The sequence below is a fragment of the Scyliorhinus canicula genome, chromosome 3 (genome assembly GCF_902713615.1).
Source record: "Scyliorhinus canicula chromosome 3, sScyCan1.1, whole genome shotgun sequence".
In the NCBI taxonomy this organism is placed as follows: domain Eukaryota; kingdom Metazoa; phylum Chordata; class Chondrichthyes; order Carcharhiniformes; family Scyliorhinidae; genus Scyliorhinus; species Scyliorhinus canicula.
In genome coordinates this window covers 226,388,555-226,415,858 of record NC_052148.1, presented here as the reverse complement: position 1 = coordinate 226,415,858, position 27,304 = coordinate 226,388,555, and the positions used below count along the sequence as shown (strand labels likewise).

General features: G+C 48.8%; 1 protein-coding gene across 8 annotated transcripts in view; it reads right to left on the bottom strand.

Annotated features, from left to right (window-relative positions):
• The window catches only part of rapgef2 (Rap guanine nucleotide exchange factor (GEF) 2), a 562,209-nt gene that overhangs the window by 410,639 nt on the left and 124,266 nt on the right, over positions 1–27,304 (bottom strand). For all 8 annotated transcript variants that reach the window (XM_038792314.1, XM_038792318.1, XM_038792316.1 and 5 more), the window contains exons 2-3: positions 25,265–25,335; positions 16,434–16,490 (exon numbers count right to left, since the gene is read on the bottom strand). In XM_038792314.1, the coding sequence (XP_038648242.1) occupies positions 16,434–16,490; positions 25,265–25,335 (128 nt within the window). The remainder of the gene's footprint in view (positions 1–16,433; positions 16,491–25,264; positions 25,336–27,304) is intronic.

The following is a 27,304-nucleotide window of genomic DNA, read 5'->3' as shown; positions in this document are numbered from 1 at the left end:
GCAGTTCCCTTATTCCAGATAAGTATTGGCCTGTTAGTGGTAGGATTAGCCTAGTCTTGTAGTTTTATATGCATAATTAGTAGATAACTGTATTATAATAAACGTGTCTTGTTTGAACTTACTAACTGGTGTATGGAGTTATTGGTCTGAACTTGAACTTGAAACTTGTGGCGGTATCTTAACGATACCTGGCGACTCTAGGGCTAAGGAACGAAACAGAGCCAAATTGAGTGTAAAGCACACTCTCCCAGAACGAGCAACACTTCATACATTTTACTTTGTCTTAAACATTAATTATTTTTAGATATCAGTATTAGTTGTCAAGAAGCTGAAACATTCTATCTTATAATAGAACCACAGAATTTCCACAGTGCAGAAGGAGGCCATTCAGCCCATTAAGTCTGCACTAACCCACTGAAAGAACAGCCAAACCTGGGCCCCCACCCTATCCTTGTAATCCCGCCTAACCTGCACATATTTTGACTGTGGGAGGAAGCCGGGCACCAGGAGGAAGCCGGGCACCAGGAGGAAATCCAGGCAGTCACAGGAAGAAAAAGTGCAAACTCCACAGTCACCCAAGGCCGAAAATGAACCCAGGTCCCTGGCGCTGTGAGGCAGCAGTACTGGCCGATGTGCCAAAATGCAAGCTATGTGTTCACATTAAATATTCCAGACCATTCTGTAACGGTCGAGCACATTTTTAAAAAAATCAATGTTTTTTATTGAAGTTGTGTTTATGACAGGCAAATCCGATAAACATGTAATTCAATTACATAGTTGCGTCAATTATAACTAACGTTATAAATAAATTACACCATTTTACTGTACATATCTGAGATATAGTCGAAACTTACACTTTTGTTGAACAAAAAAAAACTATGAAGAGAAAGAGAGACAAGTGGTCTATTTACATTTATGAAGATTTTACTTTCTTCTCACTGTAGATTGAATGTTCTCCCCCGGCCCCGCCCCACCTCCTTTGGTCCCTTCTCTGACTATTTCTCTTCCCCCACCCCCGTTACTCCCCATCCCAGTTGAATTACTTCCACGTGTGGTGGAACCCCCTTCCTCTGATCCCCTAATGGAGAGTGTCATTTTTTCTCGTTTGGATAGCCAGTCTGTGGCCCTGGGTGACACTGCTGACCTCCATCCAATCAGCAGTCTCTGCCGGGCAATCAGGAAGGCGATGCCAGGGTGTCGGCCACTCTCCCCACAAAGAGGTCTGGATGCTCCGATACCCTGAAAACTGCCACTAACTGAATAGCTCCATCCTCACCCCCACCATCTTGGACATGGCCTCAAAGAAGGTGGTCCAGAACCTGCTCAGCTTGGGGCAGGACCAGAACATGTGGGTGTGGTTGGCCTGACAGCCCTGATACCACTCACATTTATCCTCCAGCTCCGGGAAGAACCCGCTCATCCGTCTCCAGGTCAGGTGCAATCTGTACGCCACCACCTTAGGCCAAGCCTTATGCGTGAGGAGGTGGCGTTTACCCTGTACAGACCTTCGAGTCCTCCCACTATCTCTATGCCCAATTTCTCCTCCCAATTTTCTCATACCTTGTCCAGTGGGGTCTTACATATTTGCCGGCACATTTACTGTCCCCTAGTTCACCCAGAGCTAATAGTTTGTCCAGTAGGGTATGTCCGGGTATCTGGGGGAACATAGTGGTCTCCTTGCATAGGAAATGCCATAGCTGCAGGTAGTGGAGTTTGTTCCTTTTCAGGAATTGAAGCTTCTTCACTAGAGCCCCTACAGTTGCCATTTTACCTTCCACATACAAGTCCCTAACAGTCAGCCCCTCTTCATCCTTTCTCCACACTTTGTAGGTGGCGTCTATCTTTGTCAGGAGGAATCTATGGTTTTGGCAGATGGAAGCCACAATAGACATGTTACTGAGTTGAAGTGGTGCCTGAGCTGGTTCCAGGTCCTTGGTGTGGCAACTGGCACTGGGCTGGGGGGAATGGGAGTGGGGCGGTGGCCAGTGCCCGAAGGGACGTCCCAATACAGGAGGCCTGCTCCATCAGCACCCATTCTCTCCCAACCACCCCCACACCCCCTCTGTATTTGCTACCCAGTGGTAGAATAGAAGACTTGTAAGAGCCAAACCCCCATACGCCGCCCTCTTTGTGGGACAGTTTTACGCATCCTAGGATTCTTTCCCACAGAGGCAAAGGCCATGATCAGTTTATCCACCCAGCTGGAGAAGGATCTGGGGTTGAAGATCAAGAAGAGGATCCTTGGCAGCACATTCATTATTTTTATAATTTGCACTCTTCCCGCCAGAAAGAGTGGGAGCAAGCAACATTAGGAAGGTCCCTCTTCTTCTCCTTCACCACGCTGGACAGGTTCCACTGATGGGAGCCCTGCCCAGTCATGAGCTATCTGGATCCCCATGTACCTGAACTTGGTTTGGTCCGGTTTGAACTGCAGCGTCGCGACCTCGGCTCCTCTCTCCTGGGGGTTCACTGGGAAGATTTTTTTTAAAGTAAGCTTTATTGTCACAAGTAGACTTACATTAACACTGCAATGAAGTTACTGTGAAAGGCTCCTAGTCGCCACATTCCGGCACATTGTTCAAATTACCGAACAGCACGTCTTTCGGGAGTTGTGGGAGGAAACCAGAGCATCCGGAGGATACCCACGCAGACACAGGAGGAACACGCAGACTCCGCACAGACAGTGACCCAAGCCGGGAATCGAACCTTGGACACTGGAGCTGCACTTGCTCAGATTTAATTTGTAACCCGAAAAAGGATCCAAACTCCCTCTGGAGTTCCGTTATCATGCCCAGGCTGGCTATGGGGTTCGAGACGAAGTGCTCCCAGTCTCCTCTCTGAATGCCCGTCCATGGCTTCATTGAAAGCCTTCTCAGTATTCAGGGAGATGATCACTTCTGGTGTCCTCTGCCCGGGTGGGATAATGATCATGTTCAGCAGGCGTCTGCTGTTCGCCATTAGTGGTCTGCCCTCGACAAACCTGGTCTGATCTTCTGCGATTACTTCTGGCAAGTAGCTTTCCAGGTCCTTGATGAAGGTTGCAGCCTGCTCCGACGTGTCAAAATAGTGATCTTTCAAGTGCAGTGTGACTCTCAACCTTGTTGGATACACCACCCCAAACCTTTATTATACAGCGCTACCTCCGCCTTATTGAAGGCCGCCCGCCACTTCGCCAGTTTGGTACCAATGTCCCAGTAGATGCACAGAGAGCCCATCCCAATCTATGCTCCGACTCTTCTTGGCTCACTCCAGGAACCTCCTCCTACCGCTAACTGTGATCTTTTGTGGAATCAGCTCCACTTTCTGGCCCGAACACCATAACCTTAATCCCTTTATTCTTCAAAAAACTATCTATCCTTATCTTAAAAACATTTAATGAAGGAGCCTCAACTGCTTCACTGGGCAAGGAATTCCATAGAAGAAGTTCCTCCTCAACTCAGTCCTAAATCTACTTCCCCGTATTTTGAGGCTACGCCCCCTAGTTCTGCTTTCACCCACCAGTGGAAACAACCTGCTCACATCTATCCTATCTATTCCCTTCATAATTTTATATGTTTCTATAAGATCCCCCCTCATCCTTCCAAATTCCAATGAGTACAGTCCCAGTCTACTCAACCTCCCCTCATAATCCAACCCCTTCAGCTCTGGGATTAACCTAGTGAATCTCCTCTGCACACCCTCCAGCGCCAGTAAGTCCTTTCTCGGATAAGGAGACCAAAATTGAACACGATACTCCAGGTGTGGCCTCACTAACACCTTATGCAATTGCAGCATAACCTCCCTAGTCTTAAACTCCATCCCTCTAGCAATGGAGGACACAATTCCATTTGCCTTCTTAATCACCTGTTAACCAACGTTTTGCAACGTGATGGGTGCAGCTGCCTCAACCATCTTTCCCCCCACAGAATCCTTTGCTGGACTACCAGCCTGGGGTTTATTTCCCGTGGCCTTTTTCAACTAGGCTTTTGACATTCCTCTGCCGCCTTTCCATTCTCCACACCAATCTACTGGGCTAGAACCCAGAATCTCCCAAAAAATCCGGGCAAAAGGGATCAAAATACAGGGACCTTGGCAGGAGCCACCTTTTGTGCGACCTGCTTTCACCGGTAGTTCCACCTACTTCGTTTTCTTTTTAAATTTAGAGTACCCAATTCATTTTTTCTCCAATTAAGGGGCAATTTGAAATGAATGAAATGAAATGAAAATCGTTTATTGTCACAAGTCGGCTTTAAATAAAGTTACTGTGAAAAGGCCCTAGTCGCCACATTCTGGCACCTGTTCGGGGAGGCTGGTACGGGAATTGAACACGTTCTGCAGGCCTGCCTTGGTCTGCTTTAAAAGCCAGCTATTTAGCCCCATGCTAAACCAGCCCCATAGCATTTAGCGTGGTTAATCCACCTAGACTGCACATTTTTGGGTTGTGGGGGTGGAAACCCACACAAACACGGGGAGAATGTGCAAACTTCACACAGACAGTGACCCAAGGCCGGAATCAAACCTGGGACCTCACCGCCGCGAGGCAGCAGTGCTAACCACAGCACCACAATGCTGCACCCTCCACCTACCTCTTTATTAATGCATTTAAAATCTCTTTTCTTAAAAAGCACAGGGTATACAGGAAAACAGGTAGTGCCATAAGAGGTGGTTTGGAATGGGAAAATGCTGTCAGCGAAGTATAAAACAATATAACTCAAAATTTCAGTTTAAGGAAGAACTGATTAGGTTTTGACGTTGTGGATCTGTTAACATTTGGAGATGGGGCATATTGACTATTTTTTTTAATGATGTTTGTTTTAGCATGTTGTGGATTATCTCAGCTGCTATGGTGCTATTGGTCACACTTCTCAAAATGTGAGCAGAGTTTCCAGAGTTGGTTATTGGATGTGATTGGTTTTAAGACTTGGAAGCTCTTTGCAGTTGCAGAGAAAGGCAGGGAATAGTCTCAAGGAAGAGTTGAACAGTACAGTGTGGCAGAGGCATGAGCTCTACTGACTGCATGGATATTTTTGAAAGTTATGGGAGTGAGGGTCAGACTAGGAAGAATTGGATGAAGGTTGTGTAATTGAAAAGGAAGCATGAGGTTTTAGGCAGTGGGATATAGGGCTTGTGAAGAGTGGAAGGATGATTGGGCTGTGAGAAGTGGAATCAATGGTGTCAATAAATAGGATCAGTGACGTCAAGAAGTACTTCGGTGGAGCAAGCGATATCTAGAGACTGCTAGGGTCTTTTAAATCACTGAGTCAGTTTTGGGACCGAGTAGCAGGGATTTCTGGCTGTCAGAGATATTGTCCACTAGTTTGAGATGCACAAAGTGGTACTGGTGCACAGAAAGGAGTCTGCTACTCAATTGAAACTCTTCACTAAAATATTTTAGAAGATTAAAGAGAGTCAGGCTTACAACCAAAGCTAACCGAATCAAAATGTTACTGATGCATTTCAAATCACAGAATCAGAATAATTTACAGCACAAAAGGAGGCTATCTGGCCCATCAAGTCGATGCAGGCTCTGCTTTTGCTTCTACCATCCCCGAGAACAATTCCTGGTCATTGCCACTCGCTGTGTAAAAAAACCTATCTCCCAACATCCTCCATTTCTTGCCTAAAGCCTTAAATCAGTGCCACTACTCTTGGTCCATCTCTTCCAACTCCTAACTTACCATCTCCTCTCCCTCCATCCCCATCTCACACTCCATCCCCTCTGCCTCATCCACATCTCTTCCCCATCCAATCTTTTTCCATCACTACAGACCCCTCCCCACATATTCCTATCCAGTCCCTCTCTCCACATTCTCCCCTTACCCGTTCTCCCTTCTCCCATTCATACGCTGCTCCTTTGTCAAACAATTAACCATATAATTACATTTAATGATAATACAAATTATGTTTTTGTGTAGGATTTTCACCATTATAAACTCCCTCCTGAATTTATCAAAGAGCTTCAGAAACTCGGACACAGTTTCTGCATTTGCTGTTTTTGTACATTTTGATGGATAGCTTTTGGTTTGCATCTTTCCCACCCGGACAACTGAGACTTTGCTATTTTATTAATATAATATTTGAGATAATCAGGTAGGCATTACATAGAATGTGCGTGCGCATGCCTGAAGTCTTATCAAAGAAATGTGTTAGGTGCAGGATTTGGATATATACAATAACTTAATTCAGATGGGCTGTAATAGTACAATCAAATTTCCATTACAAGAGATGGTGCCCCCTTGGGAGCACGCAAGGAATGCTGTGTGGGTTTGCTAGTCATGCATTCTGCATGGTGAAGACGCCACCTGCCATTAGGTTAATGACAGGAGCAGCTGGATAAGGCTCTTTAAGAACCTCAATTGATGGCAGGGTAGGAAAGTCATCGACAGACCTTACCGCCACCACCACCACCACCCTAAATTACCCCGTCACCAAAATCATCACGTGGGACGGCACTCAATTCCACCCAATGTCTCCAGATACATTAGGGTGTTGAATTCTTTAAATAATAGACATATAGATGGCAAACGTAATTCAGTATGTTAAGCTAGCTCTGAAGCAAAGAATCAATAGTACAGCCATACATGATGATCAGGAAAGATGTCTCAGTCATATCTCTATATAACAGGTTTAGTGCACGGCTGCAGGCATAGATGACATACATGCACTAAGTTGCATTACTAGGTGCAGAAATCTAAAGTGATTGTATTGCTGCTATTTCTGGCCAACACAATATATAATGTTGAACTCTGTTCCAATTATCTAATCATGTCTTTTTATAAATTTAGAGTACCCAATTACTTTTTTTTCCAATTAATGGGCAATTTAGCGTGGCCAATCCACCTAACCTGCACATCTTTGGGTTGTGGGGGTGAAACCCACTCAGACATGGGGAGAATGTGCAAACTCCACACAAACAGTGACCCAGGCTCGGGATTCGAATCCGGGTCCTCAGCGCCGCAGTCCCAGTGCTAAGCACTGTGCCACATGCCGCCCGCCCCCCCCCCCCTTCCCCCACCCATCCTCCCTTCCCCACCCATCCTCCCCAATTATCTAATCTTAACAACCAAGATAATTGCAGGGTTAATAGAGACTCTGAAGTGACACAATTAAAGTTTAAACTTTTTTGAAATATTTTCATTCAAACATTTATCATTTTATACATAACACCAAACCACATAATATCCCCATTTCCACCCCCCCCCCCCCACCCCCCACCCCACCCGAAAACAACTAACAGTGACCAGCTCTTTGAAATACAAAATAAACGGCTGCCAACCCCTCAATTGCTCCCATCACGGTGTACTTTCTTGAGGTATAAAAACTCTTACAGATCACCCAGCCACACTGAGGCACTGGATTGAGAAGCTGACCTCCACCCCAGCAGCACTCGCCTCCGAGCAAATAGCGAGGTGAAAGCCAGGACATTAACCCCCACACCTGTCTGCAGCTCCAGCAGGTTTGGCACCCCAAATATGGCCAATAAGGGACAGGGCCCCAGTTCAATTTTCAGAATCGCCAACATGGTGTTAAAGAAGGAGACCCAAAACCCCACAAGCTTTGCACACGACCAGAACATGTGCACATGATTAGCCAGACCTCTCCCACAGCGCTCACACTTATCCCCCACTCCCACAAAAAAACCTACTCATTCTGGACCTAGTCAAATGAGTCCGATTCACTACTTTAAGCTATATTAAGCCAAGCATCGCATGCGGGGACGTGACATTCACCCTCCGCAAGGCCTCACTCCACACCCCACCCTGCAACACAAGTCCAACTCCGCCTCCCACTTGACCTTAACCCCCCACCGGGAGTTTCGTCTTCTGCCATAATCCTTCCATAGAACCCGCCCACCAAGGTATTCCCCTCCTTCGACTGTGAACAAAAGAATCTTCCCCATTAGCGATGTGGCAGTACTACAGGCAATGCCGGAAACATCCACTTCGCAAAATTGCGGACCTGCAGGTGTCTGAATGAGTCAGGCCGCAAGAGCCCAAATTTCTCCGACAGCTCCTAAAAACCCATGAACCGGCCGCCCATGAACAGGTCCCCTATTCCTTCCAGCCCCTTCTCTTCCCACCCCCAAATGTGGCATCCAATCTCACCAGCTCAAATGTATGATGCACGCAGGTCGGAGCCAGCCTCTATACCATCCCAGTTGAAAATGTTCAACATTTCAATTCTATTCATAGGGTTTGTTCAAACTTATCAGAAGAGGTTTGAGATCAAATAAAAATAAAATTAAAACATTTCATTACTATACCAGCAGGGGCCTAAAAAACATTTGTGGTCAAATGAGTATCTTTATTGAATATAGAACATAGAACAGTACAGCACAGTACAGGCCCTTCAGCCCACGATGTTGTGCCGACCACTTATCCTAATCTAAGATCAACCTAACCTACACCCCTTCAATTTACTGCTGTTAATGTGCCTGTCTAAGAATTACTTAAATGTCTCTAATGACTCTTGACTCCACCACCTCTGCTGGCAATGCATTCCACACACCCACCAGTCTGTGTAAAGAATCTACCTCTGACATCTTCCCTATACCTTCCTCCAATCACCTTAAAATGATGTCCCCTTGTGACAGCCATTTCCACCCTGGGGAAAAGTCTCTGGCTATCCACTCTATCCATGCCTCTCATCACCTTGCACACCTCTTATCAAGTCACCTCTCTGCCTTCTTCGCTCCAGTGAGAAAAGCCCTAGCTCCCTCAATCTTTCTTCATAAGAAATGCCCTCCAGTCCAGGCAGCATCCGGATAAATCTCCTCTGTACCCTCTCCACCCTCTCCAAAGCATCCACATCCTTCCTATAATGAGGCAACCAGAACTGGACACAATATTCCAAGTGTGGTCTGACTAGGGTTTTATAAAGCTGCATCAAAACCTCACGGCTCTTAAACGCAATCCCCCTGTTAATGAAAGCCAACACACCATATGCCTTCTTAACTACCCTATCAACCTGGGTGGCAACTTTGAGGGATCAATGTACGTGGACCCAAGATCCCTCTGTTCCTCCACACTTCCAAGAATCCTGCCTTTAACCCTGTATTCAGCATTCAAATTCGACCTTCCAAAATGAATCACTTCACATTTATCAAAGGTGAACTCCATCTGCCACTTCTCAGTCCAGCTCTGCATCCTGTCAATGTCCTGTTGTAACCTGTAACAACCCTCAACACTATCTACAACTTCCCCAACCTTCGTGTCATCGGCAAACTTACTACTTCCACTTCCTCATACAAGTCATTTATAAAAACCACAAAGAACAGAGGTCCCAGAACTGATCCTTGCAGGACACCACTGGTCACCGACCTCCAGGCGGAATATTTTCCATCCACTACCACTCACTGTCTTCTTTCGGCCAGCCAATTCTGTATCCAGACAGCCAAATTTCCCTGTATCCCATGCCCCCTAACTTTCTGAATGAGCCTCCCATGGGAACCTTATCAAATGCAATGGTACTTCTTTAAATTGCTAGTTATTATTTCACCAAACACTTTAGTAGAATCAAAGCTCCTCACTCTGGAAAACACTAATAAAGTTGTTCATGTGAAAACACAGGTCCAGGAACATGTGTGCAAATTTTGAAAAATGCGGCATTGTATCTTGTTTATAGTTATAGAATATATGAACGTCAAATTCAGTATATTCTGTCTTGAATTGGAACAGTAGGTTTATTATTCTGAAGGAATAAACAGACTTATTCTGTGAAATCTGCCCGTTACAGCTTCAAATATCCATGCAGAACTACATTTGCCATCTACCCTCAAAGAAAATGGCTTCCTAACTTCAAATCTTGTTCCATAACAAAATCCTCATTTAGGATCCACGTTTCGTAGCAACATTATAACTGCTACTTCCCCGAATCAAAGTTTGTGCGATAATATATCCATTAGTTGACTTCCGGTGGCGGCGATGATGTAGGAAGCCGCACATTTGGGAGCTCCCGCTTCAAACGGACTTTTCGGCTCTTTTTAGAGCCCAAAACGGAATTTTTTCGACGTCTCCCGGTGGGAGAAGGTGTGCTGATCGACTTTCTCCACATTTCATGACTCGAACTCGGAGTGGAAAGGGGGAAAAAACGGCAGCAGCTCCCCAGAAAAAACGGGGGAAGGAATCCAAGATGGCGGCCGGCGGAGCACCAGAGGAGTGGAAGCAGTGGGCCCAGGAGCAGCAAGCTGCTCTCCTGTGCTGTTTTGCAGATTTCAAGGCTGAGGTACTGAGCTCTCTGCAGGAAACGAACAAAAGGCTCTCGGAGATTCAGACGACTCAGGGTGCTGCCATCAAGGCGTTGCAGACGCAGGCCACTGTACAAGAGGAGGAGGCCGTGGTCCTCGTGAATAAGGTGGAGGGGCACGAGGCACTCCACAAGAAGTGGCAGGACTGCTTCGAGGAGCTTGATCACCGCATGTGGAAAAATCTGAGGATCTTGGGCCTTGCAGAGGGGCTGGAGGGGTCGGATCTGACAACCTACGTGGCTACGGTGCTGGACTCGCTAGTGGGGGCCGGATCTTTCCATCTGCCCTTGGAGCTGGAGGGAGCACACAGAGTACTGGCCAGGAGGCCTAAGGAGAATGAACCCCCGCGTGCGGTGCTGGTGAGGTTCCACCGGTTCAGTGATTGGGAGTATGTGCTGCGCTGGACCAAGAAGGTGAAGAACAGCAACTGGGAGAATGGGGTAGTACGGATCTACCAGGATTGGAATGCGGAGGTGGCTAAGCGGCGGTCCGGGTTTAATCGGACGAAAGAGGTGCTCTACAAGAAGAAGATAAAGTTCGGAATGTTGCAGCCTGCGCGCCTGTGGGTAACTTATTTGGACCGGCATTATTATTTTGATTCCCCGGAGGAGGCGTGGGCCTTCGTGTGGACGGAGAAACTGGACTCGAACTAGGGGTTGGGGGTTGCGGGGTCAGTTGTAATACTTTATTGCTGGTTTCTACTGTTGCTGTGTTCTCTTTTTCTGTACTTTTGTAATTTTGATATGGTTATTTATTGGGGTGTTGTTCTGTTTTTTGTTGTGGGGCATTGTTTGAGTTTTGAATCTTGCGGGGAGGGTTGGGGGGGTTTGTTGTATTCTATATCGGGTTGGGGGTATGGACTGGGGCTGGTGTTTGGGAGCTGCGTCAGAATGGTGGGGGTGGGGGGGGGGGCCTAACTGGTTCTTCCCCGCGCTGGAGCGGTGCCTGGAGGGGGGATAGGATGGGGGATGATCCCACTTTGGGAGGAGTCGGGTTTTTGGCGGGAGTTTCCGGGGTCAGCAGAAGTTAGCTGACCCACGGAAGTACAATGGAGGACGGTTCGCGGCTAGGAGGGTTCCTAGCCTGGGGGGGGGGGGGGGGGAAATACCGGGTTGCTGCTGGCAGGGTCAGGAAGGAGCCGCGGGGCGGGGGGGGGAGACACACAGAGGTGAGGTGTTGTCGCTGTGGGGACTGGGTCCGGGGGGGGGGGGGGGGGGGGGGGGGGGGGTGCTGGCCTGGGGCGGGCAGTCGACGGGGGGAGGGGGGCGGGACGCCCGCTGATCCGGTTGGTCACCTGGAATGAGAGAGGATTGCATGGGCCGGTGAAGCGGTTGAGGGTACTTGCTCATCTGAGGGGGCTAAAGGCAGATGTGGCAATGCTTCAGGAGACCCACCTGAAGGTGGCGGACCAGGTCCGTCTGAGGAAGGGGTGGGTGGGGCAGGTTTTCCACTCTGGGTTGGATGTGAAGAACCGGGGAGTGGCGATTCTGGTGGGGAAAAATGTGTCGTTTGAGGCATCTGAGGCGGTGGCGGATAAGGGGGGTAGGTATGTTATGGTTAGGGGCAGGCTACAAGGAGAGAAGGTGGTATTTGCTAGTATGTATGCCCCAAATTGGGACGATGCGGGCTTTATGAGGCGTATGCTGGGACGGGTCCCGGATCTAGAGGCGGGAGGTCTGATTATGGGGGGGGGGGGGGGGGGGGGGGACTTCAATACGGTGTTGAATCCTTCACTGGATCGGTCCAGCTCTAGGACGGGTAGGAGGCCAGCGGCGGTCAAGGTACTGAGAGGGTTTACGGACCAGATGGGAGGGGTGGATCCATGGAGGTTTGTGAGGCCGAGGGCAAGGGAGTACTCTTTCTTCTCCCACGTACATAGGGTCTATTCTCGGATAGACTTCTTCGTGGTGAGTAGGGGACTGATTCTGAGAGTGGAGGAGGCCGAATATTCGGCTATTGCAATCTCCAACCACGCTCCGCATTGGATAGAGTTGGAGATGGGGGAGGTGCGGGACCAGCGCCCATTGTGGCGGTTGGATGTGGGGTTGTTGGCAGAGGAGGTGGTGTGTAGGAGGGTCCGGGCAAGTATTGAGGGGTACCTCGAGGTGAATAATGCGGGGGAGGTCCAGGTGGGGATGGTCTGGGAAGCCCTGAAGGCAGTGATTCGTGGGGAGCTGATATCCATCCGGGCACACAGGGAGAGGAGCGAGAGGAGTGAGAGGGATAGACTGGTGGGAAAGATGCTGGAGGTAGACAGGAGGTATGCAGAGGCACCAGAGGAGGGACTGTTGGGGGAGAGGCACAGCCTACAGGCTAAATTTGACTTGCTGACCACTAGAAAGGCGGAGGCACAGTGGAGGATGGCACAAGGGGCAGTGTACGAACATGGTGAAAAGGCGAGTAGGATGCTGGCTCATCAGCTCCGCAAGCGGGATGCGGCTAAGGAAATTGCTGGAGTGAGAGACAAGAGTGGGAATGTGATGCGGAAGTGGGTACAGGTGAATGAGGTTTTTAAGGACTTTTATGGGGAACTGTACCGGTCGGAGCCAACGGTGGAGAGGAGGGGAATGGAGAGGTTCCTCGACGGGCTTTCTTTCCCGAAGGTGCAGGAGGAGCAGGTGGAGGGGTTGGGGGCGCTGATTGAGCTGGAGGAGCTAGTTAAGGGGATTGGGCAGATGCAGTCAGGGAAGGCGCCGGGGCCAGATGGGTTCCCGGTGGAATTTTATAAAAAGTTTGTGGACCTAGTGGGCCCCCTTGCTGGTGCGGACACTTAATGAAGCGTGGGAAGGGGGGACTTTGCCCCCGACAGTGTCGCGGGCGCTGATTTCGTTAATCTTAAAGAGGGACAAGGACCCCCAGCAGTGTGGTTCATACAGGCCCATATCTCTCCTCAATGTGGACGCCAAGGTGCTGGCAAAAATCCTGGCCACCAGGATAGAGGACTGTGTGCCACGGGTTGTACACGATGACCAGACAGGGTTTGTGAAGGGAAGGCAGCTGAACACGAATGTGCGGAGATTGTTGAATGTCATCATGATGCCGGCGATTGAGGGGGAAGCAGAGATAGTAGTGGCACTGGATGCAGAGAAGGCCTTCGATAGAGTGGAGTGGGGGTACCTATGGGAGGTGTTGGGGAGGTTTGGATTTGGTGAAGGGTTTATTAGATGGGTGAGGCTGCTATACGAGGCCCCAATGGCGTGTGTGGCCACGAATGGGAGGAGGTCGGAGTACTTCCGGCTTCACCGAGGGACCAGGCAGGGTTGCCCCCTGTCCCCCTTGTTGTTTGCATTGGCAATCGAGCCGTTGGCGATGGCGTTGAGGGATTCAGGGAGGTGGAGAGGTTTGGTGCGAGGTGGGGAGGAACATAGGGTGTTGTTGTATGCCGATGACCTGTTACTGTATGTGACGGACCCGGTGGGAGGGATGCCGGGGGTGATGGAGCTGCTAGCTGAGTATGGGACCTTTTCAGGCTATAAACTAAATTTAGGCAAGAGTGAGGTGTTTGTGGTGCACCCTGGAGACCAGGAGGAAGGAATTGGTAGGCTCCCGCTTAGGAGGACAGGGGAGAGTTTTAGGTACCTGGGGGTGCAGGTGGCCAGGGACTGGGGGACTCTTCACAAGCATAATTTCACCAGCCTTGTGGATCAGATGGAGGAGGAGTTCAAGAGGTGGGACATGCTGCCATTGTCGTTGGCGGAGAGGGTGCAGTCTGTCAAAATAACGGTGCTTCCGAGGTTCTTGTTCCTCTTTCAGTGCCTGCCCATCTTCATCCCGAGGGCCTTCTTTAGGAGAGTGACTAGCAGTATTTTGAGCTTTGTGTGGGCACATGGGACTCCGAGAGTGAAGAGGGTTTTCCTGGAGCGAGGGAGGGATGGAGGCGGGCTGGCGCTGCCCAACCTTTTGGGGTACTATTGGGCGGCCAATGTGTCAATGGTGCGTAAATGGGTGATGGAGGGGAGGGGGGCGGCGTGGAAAAGAATGGAGATGGCATCATGTAGAGGTACGAGCCTGGGTGCCTTGGCAACAGCGCCGTTGCCGCTCTCTCCTAAGAGGTATACCACAAGCCCGGTGGTGGCGGCAACCCTAAGAATCTGGGGACAGTGGAGACGGCATAGGGGGGGAAACAGGGGGCTCGATGGAGGCTCCATTGTGTGGAAATCATCGGTTCATCCCGGGGAACAATGATGGGGGATTTAGGGGGTGGCAAAGGGTGGGCATCAGTAAATTAAGGGACCTGTTTATTGGCGGGAGGTTTGCGGGCCTGGGGGAACTGGAAGATAAATTTGGCCTCCCCCAAGGGAACATGTTCGGATACTTGCAGGTAAAGGCGTTTGCTAGGTGACAGGTAGAGGAGTTCCCTTTGCTGCCCTCGCGGGGGGCGATGGACAGAGTGCTTTCGGGGGTGTGGGTCGGAGAGGGGAAGGTGCCTGACATTTATACGGTAATGCAGGAGGTGGAGGAGTCGTCAGTGGAGGAGCCGAAAGCTAAATGGGAGGGGGAACTTGGGGAGCAGATAGAGGACGGGACTTGGGCGGATGCCTTGGAGAGAGTCAACTCTTCCTCTTCATGTGCGAGGCTTAGTCTCATCCAATTTAAGGTGCTGCACCGGGCCCACATGTCCGGGACTAGGATGAGTAGGTTCTTTGGGGGTGAGGACAGGTGCACCAGGTGTTCGGGGAGTCCGGCGAATCATGCCCATATGTTCTGGGCATGCCCGGCACTGGAAGAATTCTGCAGGGGGGTGGCGGGGACAGTGTCGAGGGTGGTTGGATCCAGGGTCAAACCAGGGTGGGGACTCGCGATTTTTGGAGTTGCAGTGGAGCCGGGAGTGCAGGAGGCGAAAGAGGCCGGTGTCCTGGCCTTTGCGTCCCTAGTAGCCCGGCGGAGGGGGGGGTTCCTTATTATAGTTTCTATTTTTTTTCGCTACGGTTGTGTAACTTAACAGTGTGTTAATTTAAGTTGTTGTTAATATATTGGGTTGTTCATTGAGGAGGGGCGGAGGTTCATGATTGCTATCATTATTGTTATTGTTGGTATTTTATTATGGTTCGATGTTGTTGTATAAATTCAAAATTTTTCAATAAAAATTATTTTTTTTAAAAACATATCCATTAGTTTTTTTTTTTAATTTAGATTACCCAATTAGTTTTTCCAATTAAGGGGCAATTTAGCGTGGCCAATTCACCTACTCTGCACATTTTTGGGTTGTGGGGGCGAAACCCACGCAGACACGGGGAGAATGTGCAAACTCCACACGGACAGTGACCCAGGGCCGGGATTCGAACCTGGGACCTCAGCGCCGTGAGGCAGCTGTGCTAACCACTAGACCACCATGCTGCCCGCATATCCATTAGTTTTAGTCTGTATGGAATCTCTGGAAATCCATCTTCTTTGTTTTTATAATCTATTCATCTTCTATTCTTTTAATTTACCTCACAGCTTTTCTAAAACATTTCATTCAAAACCAGTGAATCATTTTTTTTTTTGCAGAAAGCTTTTGAATAATAAGTTGTATAAAATAATTGTTCTTGCTATTTTACCACATTTAACCAATTTCATTATCTCATCCACCCCTCCTATAACATTCCATTAAATTTCTTTCATCTCTCCCATCAATCCCACCCCTTACAGAAACACTCTCCTCGAACAGTGACACTTTCTTATCGGGCTCCCCTTACCTTCTCTTTCTTTTGTTCTCCAACCAAACCTCATAATCCGCCACTGCAATCACCTGCCAACCTTTGGACGCCACATATTCTTCACGTGCTCTAGTTTTTGTGAACCCCGTGTGCACCAGGCACCACACCCCAAATAAACCCACCAGCAGACATGCACTCTAAAGTGAGCAATCAAAGCAGTCCAGGCAGACAAAAAGATTATTATTTTAGATTTTAAAATGTCACACTCAGAAAACCACTTTTGAAATAACAACAGCTTTTTTTTTAAACACAAGGTCTGGACACTACTTATATAGAACACTGCTGCATCTTACAAATTCTTTCAGTATAATTGATATTTGTAGGATTTCCTTGTACCCACTCTAATACTCTTAGAAACAGTCCTCTATCTGATGAAAAATAAGTTTTCTGAACTTCTTATTTAATAAACAGCCAAAGCTCCTTTGAAGCCCCGAACAGCAGGATTATAACGTTAAACGGTTATAGCTTAAAAATCATGCACAGTCCAAAAACAAAATGTCTTGACTTACTAGTATAGGACTTCATTTGCTTCATGTCTTTCATACCTGACAGTTTCACACATTAATCTGAAACAGAAAAATATATTTTTGATCATACAAACTCTCAATATTTTTCTGCCATCTAATGTAGGGCAAATTTTTCAAATTAAATATTTCATTATTTACTATATTATAATTACCAAATAGGAAAAAAATATTTTGAAAATACACAGCAAGTAAAACAGCATTTAAGAAAAGACAACTTAATTTTCAGGTACACATCCTTTTGTGGGATAAGCAAGGTCTTTTGGGGTGGAAAAGGGAGGAGAGAGGGAGGCTGTCAGATCACCAAGACCAAGTTAATGTTGAAATACAAACCTCATATAAAAATATCAGTTGTGTGAGGCAATGAAGAGTCACAAAGAGTGGATGTACAGGAAATTTAAATAGTGAAATGATTTTGAAAAGCCCACCCAAAGTAAAACATTTATGGAGATTAAAACAATCAAATTATCTGCATTTGGTGATTTTCTGTAAACACCAATTCAATTGGAGAAAGTACATGTCAATTGCTGTCTCTTGTTGAGATTGTGTTTGTGGGACTGGAGATGAATAAGTATTACAGTTACTGCAGTTACTTGAGTAATTAACAAGAAAACCTCAGAAAGAGCTGATGCTCTGAATGTGAAGATATGAGGTAAAATAGAAATAACAAGTGTTTTAAGATTTGGATCACACTGCCTAATTGTGTGATGGAGGCAGATTCAATTAAGGCCCAGAAAAAAGAGGATTGGACAATCATCTGAGAAAGACTGCTATGATTCCATTCTACGTATATGCTAGACAAACAAATCACGTCAAGTGACAGTAAAATTGTGATTAGAAATCAACACTTTGGACGGCATTCACCCGAAAAATGGGCAAGTGTATTTATGGGCAGAATTTAAGGGGTGATTTGCGCCAACTGAAATGGCCAACTGAACTTAGTGCAAGAAAACAAGGCCCCACATGAAACTCACCGTGCCCGAGTCGCCAGGGGTCTGATTTGCCTGAATCGCGCCTCGGTCGCTTGTCACTAACAGGGGGGAGCACTCACTCCCCGTCAAGTCAGGAGATGGCAGCGCAGAGACCTACTCCCCAATTTGTGGATGCCGACCTCAGAGGAGAGCTCAGAGGAAAACACCAACAATGCTTCACAGCTATTACCCGTACCTTCCACCATCGCAGAAACACACACCCCGGTGGGTGACATTAGCAGACAGGCTCCTGTGTCACTATCTGGTGAGAACCACACATGCACATCAGGTGGAGCAAGAACATCCAAAGGAGACAGCAGTCGGTGGTGTGCTGGATCCCAGAAAACAGCTGGGCCCTAGCCAGATGCCAAGCCTCTGGGCAAGGTTCTGCCGGATTTGCTACAAATGATAAGCCAGAGCCATGAGATTCATGTGGAGATGTCAGTGACATTCCTGCGACTGCAAGGCCTATTGGAGGAGTCCAAAAGGCTTCATGCACAGGAGATGGTACTGGCATACTGCAGCACCCAGGCCAAGACTGCTAGGCTGGCGACCGCAGTGGAAAACCTGGAACACGACGTCTGAGCCATGAGTGGTGGTGTCCAAGGTTTGGCTGAGTCTCTGATGACCATGGCTGAGGGCCTTGTCATCATGTCCCATTCGCTGAGGGACATGTCCCAGACATAGGTGGATATTGCAGAGGGACTCCAGACCTTGGACCAGTCACAGAGGACCATCACTAAGAGCTTTGACACCATGGTGCAGACAATAGGGGACTTCCAGTACGGGCAGTGCCAGATGACTCAGAGGATTCTAGAGCTCACTCCAGCTGCCCCTTTGTCCCATGGAGTCACCCAGGGCCCAATGGACACCCTCAGGAGGAGGAATTGCTGAAGTCCATCCCTCGGCTTTACACCCAGGAGACTCGAGACGGTTTCCAGTCCTTCTGAATCCCCCTCACCTGACACCAGTGCATCTTAAGAGCAGCAGGCAGAACAGGGTGAAAAGACAACAATTGTTTTACAGGTAAGTTGTCTGGGGCACTTAGATTCCAGGCCCTCAGAGGATCACCGTCAACGGCAACAAAGGCACAGGGCACAAAGGCAGCAGGCTGCCTCCACCTGTTATGTGCATTCTGGGGACACACCGCGATGCAGCATTAGACCACGGAGGATCAAGAAGTTTCAGGAGTACTGAGTGGATACTGGTGAGGTCACTATTCATAGCTAGGGAGAATATTCACCAGTAAAACATTTAACACCTGAAACATGTGAGGCCTGTGCCATTCTAATCTACACAACAGGCCCTGTTTCCACCCCCCCCCCCCCCCCCCCCCCTCACCCCCACCAGCTCCTACTCCCTGCTCCAATAATCTTAGAGTTTGTATGGGTGGGGAAGGTGCAGAAGGTAAAGAAGGCCCTGCTGCAGAAGCAGACAGAAAGGGGGTTTGGCACTACCGAACCTGGTACACACTACTGTGCAGTAAATGTGGAGGTGGTGGGCAGCACGGTGGCACAGTGGTTAGCACTGTTGGCTCACGGCACCAAGATCCCAGGTTCAATCCCGTGTCTGGGCCACTGCCCATCTGGAGTTTGCACATTCTCTCGTGTTTGGGTGGGTTTTGCCCATACACAACATAAATGTGCAAGATTGATGAATTAGACACGCTAAATTGCCCCTTAATTTGAAAAAATGAATTTGGTACTCTACATTCATATTAAAAAAAGTAAATGTGGAGGTGGTGAGGTGGCGCTGGTGATGGGGCGGGGGGGTTAAGAGAGCAGAGTGTGTTTGGATGTAAAAGGAGTTCTGTAGAGGATCTAATCTGAGATCCTTGGTGACAGCCCCTCAACCGTTTGCCCCAGTGTCATGCGAGAGTACCTTTAAGAAATTGCTATTTAAGCAATGTACCTTTAAGAAATCAGCAGCTCTCCACAAGAAGGTGGTCAGGTTTGGCCTGTTACAGCCGGCATGCCTGTTGGTCACTTAGAAAGACCGCCAACTTTATTTTGACTCCCCGGGAGGAGGCCTGGACTTTTGTCCAGGCAGAGAAGCTGGACTTGAACTGAGGACTGGGGGCTGGGGAACGTTGTATGCAGCCCGGAGGCTTTGTCCTCCTTGATATCCTTTCGTTCTTTTGGTTCTATTGGACAATGTTTTTTTTTTGCTGTCTTGCCTTTTCTTTTCTGCTTTTCGTGACTGTTATCTGTTTACTTGGGTGTTTTATCATATTATGTTGGGATTTTTATTATTTCACTGGTTGCGGGTTTGGGTGGGGTTCGCAGCCCTGTTGGGTTATGTGCCAGTCTTCCCGCGTTTTGGGTCGGGGGCGAGGCTTGGGATGGGGGCGCGGGCCTCTCTCCCGCGCTGGAGAAGCAGGGGGCGGGGTCGGCATTGGGGGAATGGTTGGGGGACACTGGGGAGGGTAATTGGGGTGGCGGGAGCAGCCGGGGTCAGGAGTCAGCTGACTTACGGAAGTACAATGACCGGAATTACCCCTAGCTTGGGGGGGGGGGGGGGGGGGGGGGGGGGAAAGAGGATGGGGAGGGTTGGGGGGGCGGGGGGGGAAGAGGGGGGAGGATACCGGGTTGCTGCTAGAATGGCCAAGAAGGGGCTGATTACGGAAGGGTGATGGCTAGTCGACGGGGGAGGAGGGGGAGGTGGCCCTCCGATCCGGCTGATCACCTGGAATGTGAGGGGACTGAATGGGCCGGTCAATGGGTCCCGCGTGTTTGCGCACCTGAGGGGACTGAAGGCGGACGTGGCTATGCTTCAGGAGACGCACCTGAAGGTGACGGATCAGGTTAGATTGAGGAAGGGGTGGGTGGGCCAAGTGTTTCATTCGGGGCTGGAAGCAAAAAACCGGGGGGTGGTGATCCTGGTGGAGAAGAGGGTGTCGTTTGAGGCGTCGAGTGTGGTGGCAGACAGCGGCGGGAGGTACGTGATGGTGAGCGGCAAGCTGCAAGGGGAGCGGGTGGCGTTGGGCAATGGATATGCCCCAAATTGGGATGATGCGGGTTTCATGCGGCGCATGTTGGGCCGGATTCCAGATTTGGAGATTTCAACACGGTGCTGGATCCGCCACTGGATCGATCCAGTTTCAGGATGGGTAGGAGGCCTGCGGCGGCTAAGGTGCTGAGGGGGATTATGAGGGGTGGATCCTTGGAGGTTCGCAAGGCCAAGGGCCAGGGAATTTTCATACTTCTCCCATGTGCAAAAGGCCTACTCCCGGATCGATTTATTTGTTTTGAGTAGGGCGCTGATTGCGAGGGTAGTAGACGCTGAGTACTCGGCGATAGCCATTTCTGACCATGCCCCGCATTGGGTGGACCTCGAGCTGGGGGAGGAGAGGGACTAGCGCCCGTTGTGGCGCTTGGAGGTGGGGCTGCTGGCGGACGAGGATGTGAGGGGGCGGGTTCAAGGATGCATCGAGAGGTACCTGGAGGCCAACGATAATGGGGAGGTCCGAGTGGGGACGGTCTGGGAGGCGCTGAAGGCGGTGGTTCAGGGGGAGTTGATCTCCATCCGGGCCCACAGGGAGAGAGGGGGGAGCGGAGAGATTGGTGGGGGAGATGGTGCGGGTGGACAGGAGGTACGCGGAGGCCCCGGAGGAGGGATTGCTGAGGGAGCAGCGCAGCCTTCGGGCTGAGTTCAACTTGTTGACCACCAGAAAGGCGGAGGCTCAATGGAGAAAGGCTCAGGGTACGGTGTACGAGTATGGGGAGAAGGCGAGTAGGATGCTGGCACACCAGCTCCGTAAGCGGGATGCGGCTAGGGAGATTGGTGGAGTTAAGGACCGGGGAGGAAATGTGGTGCGGAGGGGGGTAGACATTAATGGGGTCTTCAGGGACTTTTATGAGAGACTACATCGGTCCGAACTTACGGCGGAGAAGGGGGGATGGGGCGCTTTTTGGACCGGCTGAGATTCCAGAGGGTGGAGGAGGGACGGGTGGAGGGTCTGGGGACGCCAGTTGAGCTTGAGGAGCTGGTTAAAGGGATAGGGAACATGCAGTCGGGGAAGGCGCCAGGGCCGGATGGGTTCCCGGTTGAATTTTACAAGGCGTATGCAGACCTGCTGGGCCCCCTGTTGGTTAGGACCTTCAACGAGGCGAGGGAGGGGGGTGCTTTGCCCCTGACGATGTCTCGGGCGCTGATCTCCTTGAACCTTAAGCGAGACAAGGATCCCCTGCAGTGTGGGTCATACAGGCCGATCTCACTCCTGAATGTGGACGCCAAGTTGTTGCCAAAGATCTTAGCCACGAGGATAGAAGATTGTGTGCCGCAGGTTATCCACGAGGATCAAACGGGGTTTGTGAAAGGGAGGCAGCTGAACACTAATATACAGAGGCTCTTGTACGTTATTGTGATGCCGGCAGTAGAAGGGGAGGCAGAGATAGTGGTGGTGCTAGATGCGGAGAAGGCCTTTGATAGGGTCGAGTGGGGGTACTTGTGGGAGTTGCTGGAAAGGTTCGGGTTTGGGGAGGGGTTTGTCAGTTGGGTGAGGCTGTTGTATGAGGCCCCGATGGCGAGTGTGGCCACGAGTAAGAGGAGGTCGGAGTATTTTAGACTATACCGAGGGACGAGGCAGGGGTTTCCCCGGTCCCCCCTACATTTTGCGCTGGCAATTGAACCCCTGGCTATGGCGCTGAGGGAGTCGGGGGATTGGAGTGGACTGGTCCAGGGTGGGGAGGAGCACCGAGTGTCGCTCTATGCGGACAACCTATTGTTGTATGTGGCGGACCCGGTGGGGGGAATGCCGGTGGTGATGGGGATTCTCTGGGATTTTGGGGGTTTCTCAGGGTATAAGCTTAACTTTGGGAAAAGCAAGCTGTTTGTGGTACACCCGGGGGACCAGGAGGGGGGAATTGGGAGGCTCCCACTGTAAAGGGCGGAGAGGAGCTTCAGGTACTTGGGGGTTCAGGTGGCCAGGAGCTGGGGGGCCTTGCATAAGCTAAACCTCACAAGGCTGGTGGAGCACATGGAGGAGGAGTTTAAGAGGTGGGACATGTTGCCGCTGTCTTTGGCGGGTAGGGTGCAGTCAGTCAAGATGACGGTACTCCCGAGGTTTCTGTTCCAGTGCCTCCCCATCCTTATCCCGAAGGCGGGTTAACAGGAGCATTACGGGGTTTGTGTGGGCACACGGGACTCCAAGGGGGAGACGGGTGTTCTTGGAGCGGGGCAGGGATTGTGTGTGCGTGTGTGTGTGTGTGTGAGTGTGGGGGCGGCGGGGGCTGGCTGGCGTTGCCCAACCTCTGTGGTATTATTGGGCTGCGAACGCAGCGATGGTGCACAAGTGGGTAATGGACGGGGAGGGGGCAGCATGGAAGAGGATGGAGATGGCATCCTGTGTGGGCACGAGCCTGGAAGCGCTGGCAACGGCGCCGCTGCCGCTCCCTCCAACGAGGTCTACCACGAGCCCAGTGGTGGCAGCTACCCGCAAGATTTGGGGGCAATGGAGGCGGCACAGGGGGGAGGTGGGGGCCTCGATGGGGTCCCCGATACGGTGGAGGAGCTGAAAGATAAATGGGAGGAGGAGCTGGGTGAGGAGATTGAGGAGGGGACGTGGGCGGATGCCCTAGAAAGGGTGAACGCCTCCTCTTCGTATGCGAGGCATAGCCTCATACAGTTTATGGTACTGCATAGGGCTCATATGACTGGGACAAGGATGAGCTGGTTTTTTGGGACTGAAGACAGGTGTATTAGGTGCTCAGGGAGCCCAGCGAACCATGTCCACATGTTCTGGGCATACCCAGCGCTGGGGGAATTTTGGAAGGGTGTAGCAAGGATGGTATCGAGGGTGGTAGGATCCGGGGTCAATCCAGGCTGGGGACTCGCAATATTTGGGGTTGCAGTGGAGCCGGGAGTGCAGGAGGCAAAAGCGGCCAGTGTTTTGGCCTTTGTGTCCCTAGTAGTCCGGCGGAGGATTCTTCTTCAGTGGAAGGATGCGAGGCCCCCAAGCGTGGAGGCCTGGGTCAACGATATGGCGGGGTTTATTAAATTGGAGAGGGCAAAATTTGCCCTAAGTGCAGGGGTTTTTCAGGAGATGGCAACCATTCCTAGATCTCCTGGCAGAACGGTAAAAAGAAAAGGTCAGCAGCAGCAGCAACCTGGGGGGGGTCTTTTTGCTTTGTCTCTTTGTTTTGGGTTGAATATCTGTTTTTTGCCAACGACGGGCATTAATTTATTGTTTCTCTTTTGTATATGGGGGGGGGGGGTGTTCTGTTCTTTTGTTCTTATAATTTTCTGTTATTGTTTTCTTTTTTGTGAAAATTTGAATAAAAATTATTTTTTAAAAAAAGAAATGAGCAGCTCATATTACTGAAGCGATTTCAGAGGGTGGGGGGAGCTGAGCTGAGCTCACTTCTGTTTTTTGGTTTCAGTTTTGAGGAAAAGAGCTTGGGTGTGTGTGTTTGCAGTGAGCTGGATCTGCTGTGATCTCTGCCATGAAAGACTATCTCTGAATAATTTGGGTGATTTAAACTCATAATAGTAATGTCTTTAACCTGATGTGTTTCTGTTTAAAGGTGTTAAGTCTCTTGGATGTTTAAAGGAACTGAAGGATTATTTAGGGTTGTATTATTTTCTTGGTTATCTTTGAAGTAAGGGGTGTTAAGTGATCCAATGTTTATTTAAAAGGTTAAGTTGAGTTCATGGAATAAACATTGTTTTGCGTTTAAAAACCCATGTGTCCATAATTGTAATACCACACCTGGAGAACAAGCCATGTGCTTCAAAAGCTAACAATCCATTAAAGGGGGCGGTTGGTTGAACTCCATGATACATTTTGGGGTTCTGAAAACACCGCTCCCATAACATCAGGGAAGTACACACAGAGCCCAGTGGTACAATCAACTGTCAAGCAATGGAACCAACTAAGGAGGCACTTTAAATTGGAGGGGATGTCAGTGTTGACACCATTGTGTGAGAGCCACGGGTTTAAGCCCAGGGAGATAGATGGGATGTATAAATGGTGGAAGGGAGTGGGGCTGAAGGAGGTTCGGTACCTGTATCTGGAAGGGCAATTTGCGGGTTTAGATGAGCCATGGGAAAGGTTTGAGGTTCCAGGAGGGAGAGAGTTTAGGTACATGCAGGTACTTGACTTCGTAAGAAAAGAGTGGAGGGCATTTCCCAAGTTGCCAGGGTATACTCTGCTGGAGCAATTGCTGCTTCCAGATGAGCCTGGAAAGGACAGGATTGGAGCCATATACGGGTTACTTAGGGAGCAAGTGATGAGGATTAACAGCAAGTGAGAGGAGAGAAATAGATAGGGGTCTGTGGTGAGAGGCTATGCATAGGGTGAATGCTACTTCCTCTTGTGCACAGATGAGCCTGGGCAGAGTGCACATCACTCGAGCACGAATAAGCGGGTTCTTTTGTGGGGTGGTTGCATGTGCGGAAAATGTGGGCAAGGGCCGGCGAACCACATGCACATGTTCTGGGTGTGTGAGAAGCTGGTACGGTACTGGGGAGTGGTGTTTGGGACATTATCCAAAGTTGTGGGGGTCAGGCCAGATTCAATGGTGGCAATCTTTGGGGTCTCAGAGGTGCTGGAGCTGGTGGAAGGAAAAAATGCTGACATTATAGCTTTTGCCTCTCTAATCACCCGGTGGAGGATTTTGTTAAATTGTAGGGCAGACATGGCACCAGGAGTTGCAGCCTGGCTGGGGGACATGTATGATTTTCTACGTAAAACAGGATAAAACTGTACAAATTGTAGGTTATTGATTGTGTTGCTGTATTTGTTACTGTTCTTGTTTATACATGTTTGGAATAAAACACATTTTTTTGAAAAAAGTGCTTAAAATATTTACATATTCTATATTTTCTAAATAGCTTCACTCTTACCTCAGCTGGTGTTCCCTCAAATTGGACAATGCTTCCATTCCATGAAGATAAGAATAAACAATTTCCAAATCCTGCAAGTTAATAAAATATTTATTAGCTATTATTGTCAAAATTCATTTTCAGCTAATTATGAAAAGGATCAAATCATTGTCACATTTTTTTCATGAAGTCTTGAAATGAAAGGCTCACTCTTCAATAAATATACAGTAAGACGATGCCATTTGGTCTTTTTGGGCTGCCCACAAGCCTAAACTTCGTTTACAACTCTCAAAAACCTGCTATTTCCACAAACCAAAACAATTTTCTTTTGAATCCATTTGCACCGTTTGCTTCAGTATTATTCCTTGGTAACCATTCTGTGTTTATTTCGCTTTGTAAAAAATCATTTTGTACGAATTCCCACTTCAAAAGTGTTTTTTTTTTTATAAATATAATTGCAAGGTCACCATGGCGCCATTCAGCACTGGTCCACACAAATGTGGACCAGTTGCAACGGCACCGAGGAGGGTCTCCCCAGCCATTGGAGGTCCCTAGGTGGTTGGGCTCTGGGCAGGGTGGAACCCTGGCACTCCCGCTGCGCACTGAAATGTGCAAATCTGGATCTCACCCAGTGAGGGCAAGATCCACATCGCGACGCCTCACAGATCTCATTAGATCCTGCAAGGAACCCCCGAGCATCGCAAATCTCGCAAAAGACCTCTTGAAAGATTTAACAGCCTCATCACATCCCAAGTCAGGCACAAGAGGCCATACAATCACACCTTATATCAATGATTTGGACCAAATGTAATATTTCCCAGTTTGATGACAAAACCTGGTGGAAATGCAAGTTGTGAGGAAGATACAACGGGGTTTCAAGGAGTTTCAAGGAAATTTAGACAGACAAATTGTGTGCAAGACATAGCAGATGGAATTTCATATGGAAAAATGTGACGTTATCCACTTTGGCAGGAAAACAAATATCCAGAACATTTCTTAAATGAGGAGAGATGGAACGTGCTGATGTCAAAGGGACCAGGATGCTATTGTTCATAAGTCACTGAAGGCCAACTTGCAAGTGCAACAAGCATATGAGGGAGAAGGGAATACAGGGTAGTGCTGATTGAGATTAGATGATGAGGAATGGGAGGAGGTTCAAGTGAAGCGTAAAAACCAGCAAGGTCTGGTTAAGCTGAAAGAATATACAGCACTGAAAGGTCTTTGCAAGATGAACCTATACTCTTAAAATTCACATAGGCTTCAACCACTTCAGTATCATAACCCAATTTTTGTTTTCTATTCTTTCCCCCTGCTTGTTCAACACTGTACCTAATTTGTCTTTTTCACTGTGATAGTTTTCAACAATTCCCAAATCGCTTTCCCGATCAGCATTTACACAACTGTTCCATTCAACAGCTACTCCTTTACTTTGTTCCCATGCTTACGATTTGACCTTTGTTATCAACTGACCTAGTTTAATCAAACATCCAAATCCTAAATTCAACTGAAATGTTCGTATTATTTTCTCTCCCAACAATGTTAGTAACTTCTGGAAACCGGAGACCTTACTTTCAATATCCTCGCCTAATAAAAAGTTTAACCATTTTTCTTGATAACTATCTGCTTTTTAATGGTAAGTCCATTTTCTTTCAAGCATTCTATTCTATCCATGATTTTACCTTAATCTCCAAACTGAACTATCCCACAAAATTGTTCTGAAAGTAAGTATTTTCAAGTAGTTACGTTGGTCGGTGTATTCTAGGATTCTCTGTGAAGCCAGGGAAGAGATTGCTGAGCCTTTGGCTTTGATTTTTATGTCATAATTGGCTACAGGAATAGTGCCAGAGGACTGGAGGGTAGCAAATGTGGTCCCTTTGTTCAAGAAGGGGAGTAGAGATAACCCCGGTAACTATAGGCCGGTGAGCCTCACATCTGTTGTGGGTAAAGTCTTGGAGAGGATTATAAGAGATACGATTTATAATCATCTAGATAGGAATAATATGATTAGGGATAGTCAGCATGGTTTTGTGAAGGGTAGGTCATGCCTCACAAACCTTATCG